The 6,000-nt window shown below is 42.2% G+C and overlaps 2 protein-coding genes across 2 annotated transcripts in view; one reads left to right on the top strand and one right to left on the bottom strand.

Moving 5' to 3' along the window:
• Positions 1-1,104: 1,104 nt before the first annotated feature.
• Positions 1,105-3,371, bottom strand: LOC115199942 (tumor necrosis factor ligand superfamily member 6). Its single transcript, XM_029762505.1, has 4 exons — positions 2,964-3,371; positions 2,755-2,782; positions 2,598-2,648; positions 1,105-2,498 (listed from the first exon to the last, which is right to left on the bottom strand). Exons 1-4 carry the CDS (start codon positions 3,165-3,167, stop codon positions 2,029-2,031), a joined length of 753 nt encoding a protein of 250 aa, XP_029618365.1. The 5' UTR covers positions 3,168-3,371; the 3' UTR covers positions 1,105-2,028.
• LOC115199941 (serine/threonine-protein phosphatase 6 catalytic subunit) overlaps positions 3,092-6,000 on the top strand; it is a 44,608-nt gene continuing 41,699 nt past the window's right edge. Inside the window, exon 1 of the mRNA XM_029762503.1 lies at positions 3,092-3,179. Coding sequence (XP_029618363.1) covers positions 3,120-3,179 — 60 coding nt within the window. The 5' untranslated portion in view covers positions 3,092-3,119. The remainder of the gene's footprint in view (positions 3,180-6,000) is intronic.

Here is a 6,000-nt window from a genome sequence, read left to right as displayed (position 1 = left end):
GTAGAGTGGTACTCAGTAATGTGTTGTGTTGGATTTGCCTCAAACATAACACTTTGTATTAGGGACAAAAGTTAATTGCTTTGCTACATTTTTCAATGTATTACTTTAGTGCCCTGTTGCAAACAGGATGCATGTTTTGGAATATGTTTTATTCTGTACAGGCTTCTTTTTTTCCACTCTTTCAATTAGGTTAGTGTTGTGGAGTAACTTCAATGTTGTTGATCCATCTTCAGTTTTCTACTATCACAGCCATTAAACTCTGTAACTGTTTTAAAGTCACCATTGGCCTCATGGTGAAATCCCTGAGCGGTTTCCTTCATCTTCGGCAACTGAGTTAGGAAGGACACCTGTATCTCTGTAGTGACTGGGTGTATTGATACACCGTCCAATGTGTTGTTAGTAACTTCACCATGCTCAAAGGGATATTGAATGTCTGCTTTTTTATTTGAACACATCTACCAATAGGTGTCCTTCTTCGGAGACATTGGAAAACCTCCCTGGCCATTGTAGTTGAATCTGTGTTTGAAATTCACTGCTCGACTGAGGGACTTTGTAGATAATTGTATGTGTGGGGTACAGAGATGAGGTAGTCATAAAAAAATTATGTTAAACACTATTATTGCACACAGAGTCCATGCAACTTTTAATGTGACTTTTTAAGCACGTTTACTCCTGAACTTAAGTAAGCTTGTCATAACAAAGGGGTTGAATACTTATTGACACAAGACATTTGAGCTTTTCATTTTTTATTAATTTGTAAAAATGTTGAAAAACATAATTCCACTTTGACATTACGTGGTATTGCGTGTAGGCCAGTGACAAACAAATCTCAATTTAATACATTTTAAATTCAGGCTGTAACACAACAAAATGTGGAAAAGTCAAGGGGTGTGAATACTTTCTGTAGCCACTGGTCACCTGTGTAAACAGGAAGCCTTGCATCATTGTATCAACATTTACAACAATGGGTGTTGTCTGTCACACGATGGTACAATAGCGTGCATGCCATGCATTCTTAAGTAAGGTTAGGTTGAGGTGGTAAACACAGTGTACGCCCATACTGTTGTTTATCTGCTGGAAACACACCTCAAATGTCACTTTTACTTTTTTTTTATACCGTAGAAAAACTGAATGAGCTTTAGGGACATTTGTAGCTGACACAGTACCCAAACCCACGGGACAGGCTGGGAACACCACAGGGTCAGCCGTAGAGAGGCATGGAGCAGTTAAGATTAAATGTGTTGCTCAAGGGCACAACTCAGATATTCCTCATCAGCCCTGGGGGTTTCAACCAGCAGGCTGTCACCCCACAAACACTTTCAACGGTCCAGGTCGGACTCTTCTTATTTCTAACATAAATGAAGTTGAATACCACATACCGCATTTGGGTAGGATCATCAATCTAATCTAAAGTTCCCTATTTGTCTGTGTGACTAACGTCACCGTGCTTGCTTAACTGTACTTCTTCCTAACCCATCAGACCACACTGAGACTGGAACTCGGGACCTCTGTTCTGCAAACACGTGACCCCCTCGTGTCCTCCCCACTAATGCAACTCGCTGACTCGGCATACATTTCCCAGACTGTACTTGTCATAGTCTGCATTTACACAGAAAGCCCAATTCTGATCTTGTGCCAAATTATTGGCAAAAGAGCTGATTGGTCAAAAGACCAATTTGTGGATAAAGATCAGAATTGGGCTAACCCTATAGCAACATCACTGTTTCACTGAATAACAAGTTCTTTATGGCCACGCTTGAGATCATAATAACGTTGCAATGTTGTACTTCAAGTGCTCTTTCACCCACATTCTCAAATCATTCTCAAATCAAAACTCTCCAGAAATAAATAAAGTATATAGTGAACAGATATTACATTTGTCTGATAAGTGATAGTGGTTACAATAATTTCAACAAAGCTATGCTCTCATTATGTAGCTGTTGACACAAGTCATGACGTATTCAATAAAAAACAGAAACCTAAAGCACACATATATACAGCCCTAAAGTCCATTATTATACCTGTACCTCAAACGAGATATGCCCCAAAAAACGTCTTATCTTCTTGAAGGAGCATCAACTCATGGTACCTGTCCTCGTTACTCACTCTAAGCCTGTCCCCAGCTTTAAGTTTAAACACTCCGGACGTGCGTGGAGACTTTTGCCAGTAAGGAATCACTGAGTCCTCCTCCATGCAGCCCTCTGAGCCAGGAGGCTGACTGCAGTACACTGTGTCAGATGCTGTTAGTAGTGCACTGTCATTCGGGTAGTTCATTGCAAACAGGATCACCCTCTGGAAGAGGATGAAAACAGGGCCCTCTTTGCTACACACAAAGTGACTCGGCCTTCGGAAGGTGATCTGCAGGTAAACCTCGTACACGCCATCTTTCGGCACGATGAGGTCGCCGTCATCATACTCAAAGTCGTTGAGGTGAGCAAGTCCACGTTTGTCCTCCCATTCAAGGTATTCCCTTTTCGAATGACTAAATGAGTCTGGAGCTGGAAGAGTGACAAGGAGCACATAACCTTTTAGCTTAGTTTTATTGATTGGTCTTTCAGGTAGTAATATCATGAATAGTGTGGGTATCATAATTGTACCTGTCAGATGGGCACTTGGATTGGTTCTAACTTGCTGCTGCTGAAGACCGCCTATATGGAGGGATAAAATAGACAGTGTGAGGATGATGATGACGATGATTATAATAATATCATGACAACCATAATAATAATAATAATAATAATAATCAGAATTTACCTATAGAAAAGCTTCCCGCTGAAGTGAACTACAAATAAAAACAAGATCCGTTCAGATTTACTGTGTATAATAGTCTGCAAGATACACCACAGCCCTCTACAATTAGAATAACAAGCCTTTTCTGATCTCTCTAATAATTATATACATTTACTTTAGGCTACTGGGCCTAACAGTGTTGATTCTCACCACACACACACAAATAAGCTTACCTGGTTGTACGCTGCTTTATGTTGATATACGTGTAGCAGGAGTGCAGCACACGACAGAAGTATAGAGACAAACGCAGCGAACCGAGTGAGGCACACTGACAGCACTTTATCTCTGCGGCTCACCCGGGAATAAAGAATCCTGTCACTCTTGGCACAATGACACCGGATCTCGCAGCGAACCTCTTCATTGGCAGCGGCTGTCATGATCAGCAGCGAGTGAGTACTACTCAATGGATTTTGTCGTTCAAGTCCGACGTTTATAAATCTTGTCGCCCACGTTCCACCTACAGTCAGGGTATCGTGTAAACGTGTTGTCTCAATCTGTGAGTATCAGTGTAGGGCCTGCAGTGGCCAATTTTTCATGTAACACTTAACTTCCTGTTTAGACATTGAACTTGATACGACTGAATAGGAACCTAGCCATACAATACAACAAACCAAAATATTGTTGTAAATATCGTGACTCAACAACAATGGATTTAAGATAATTTAATTTGCATTTCTCAAGTTGTTACAGGATTCAAATTTCAATCAAGTTTAAAGTATAATCTTTCGAAATGTTCAATAAATAATAGACCATTAAATAAATCCTTACGAAAAAAGAGTGCAGTCAGAGTGCAGTATAACTGCAGTACACTATGCTGGAAATACTGCCTCCAAAATAACCCTCAAAATGTACTGCAGTAATTTTGCAGTAAAACTGTTACAGTGCAGTATAACTGCAGTACACTATGCTGGAAATACTGCCTCCAAAATAACCCTCAAAATGTCCTGCAGTAATTTTGCAGTACAACTGTAGTTACAGTGCAGTATAACTGAACTGCAATACACTGCAGTTATTCTGCAATTATTGCATCCAAAATACCACAGTGCACTGCAGTTACAGCACTTTTACTGCAGTTTTAAAACAGCAATATATTTTGTAAGAGGATAAGTCATCCAATCAAAGCAAAAAATAGACAAAATTAAAATGGTCTTTTCATGGTTTGTTTAAGTTACAGCTCTTTATTGACCATAACTGGCAGTAGACATGCTCAGTCTTCATTGTCACAACACCAGTAGTGGCTGGTGCCCCTTAAAAAGGGGAGGACGGTCTCATAGTAATGGCTGGAACGGAACGAATGGAAGGGTCTCAGACTCAAAAAACACCTGGTTTCCATATGTTTTATACTATTCCATTGACTCCATTCATTATTATGAGTCGCCCTCCCATCACTAGCCTCCTCTGAACAGAACACATAGGTCACGTTCCCCTGTTCAGTCCTTGCATCCTTTGCACCCCATTATTTCTACTTTGCACTTTCTTCTACTACAAATCTACCATTCCAGTGTTTTACTTGCTATATTGTATTTACTTCGCCACCATGGCCTTTTTGCCTTTACCTCCCTTATCTCACCTCATTTGCTCACATTGTATATAGACTTATTTTTCTACTGTATTATTGACTGTATGTTTGTTTTACTCCATGTGTAACTCTGTGTTGTTGTATGTTGTCGAACTGCTTTGCTTTATCTTGGCCAGGTCGCAATTGTAAATGAGAACTTGTTCTCAACTTGCCTACCTGGTTAAATAAAGGTGAAATAAAATAAAATAAAAAACAATGATTGCATGTGCCGTTGGGCACCAGATAGCAATAACATATGATGTGATTAGCTGACACTTTAAATATCTATCTAGACGTTGTAAGCTCTGGCATGCATCAGCAATGCCTGGGGCAGAGGAATGTTCCCTATACACTGGCTGACACTCTCATGGTTGCAAAAAACAGACTATGTACAAACAACGCCTCCAACTATTCTAATGAGCCATCAATCTAGACCACCTGGCCAGGCTGGAACGACCGGTGTAATGGTACTAATGGTTTCTACAGTTGTGGCTAGAGGAATACAGGTCCATCCAGATGCCAGAACCGTAGAAACCATCAGTTCCCAAGAAAACTGTAGTATCACCACAGCGGCCTTGATCACGATTGCCAGTCACTCTCCTCTGCTTGATTTTCACCTTCAACACACAGCCACTGAGTGTAGATGGGACGACAGCAAACCCAATAGAACTTCTCTCAGGCGTTGGAGGGTCTCGGTCTTCTGGGAGTGACCCTCCCCCACTGCCTCACGAACAGTTCGAAGGACATGGGCTTGAAGGGAACTTGGTACAAGGAACTGCCAGACCTTCGCATCACACGTAATCTCCTTCCGTACCTGAAACACAACCCCATTGTGAGTAGTAGGCCTAGGCAGATTCTGGCCTACCTCCAGTCAGCCCCACACAACTGCCAACACTAGGTGAGTTTCCTTGTTTTCTCTGAAAATCCTGCTCATCCAAAACCTCCAAGGGGATATTCACCCTGTCTGCCACATGGATGATGACCCTGCCCATCTGCTGGGACACACTCAATTCGTGGGGGTCTAGCTGCATGGTCCTCTCCTAGCCGGCTGCTGCCCGGGCTGGCAGCTCCCACTGACGGTGCACCAGCTGAGGTGGAGCTACTGCTACACATGAAAACATTTTGCTGTGTTGCCGCTTATGCCCACAAAAAGGACGCAAAATGAATTAAGTTATGCAACTTAAAGCTAGAATTCTTAATTGAAACAATAACGAAGAACTCCCCACCACCTGTTTTGCAAAGAAAACTAAGGGGTGGGGCTGGAGAAATTTTGCCACTCTCAAATTCATAGACCGAGCTATGGATGCAAGGACTGACCATCCATGATACACTAAACGACCAAAAGTATGTGGACACCTGCTCGTCGAACATCTCATTCCAAAATCGTGGGCATTTATATGGAGTTGGTCCCCCCCCCCCCTTTGCTGCTATTAACAGCCTCCACTCTTCTGGGAAGGCTTTCCACTAGATCTTGGAACATTGCTGCGGGGACTTGCTTCCATTCAGCCACAAGAGCATTAGTGAGGTCGGGCACTGATGTTGGGCGATTAGGCCTAGCTTGTAGTCGGCGTTCCAATTCATCCCAAAGGTGTTCGATGGGGTTGAGGTCAGGACTCTGTGCAGGCCAGTCAATTTCTTCCACACCAATCTCA

Source organism: Salmo trutta, chromosome 9 (genome assembly GCF_901001165.1).
Source record: "Salmo trutta chromosome 9, fSalTru1.1, whole genome shotgun sequence".
NCBI classification, from domain to species: Eukaryota; Metazoa; Chordata; class Actinopteri; order Salmoniformes; family Salmonidae; genus Salmo; species Salmo trutta.
This window is presented reverse-complemented; position numbering and strand designations above follow the sequence as displayed.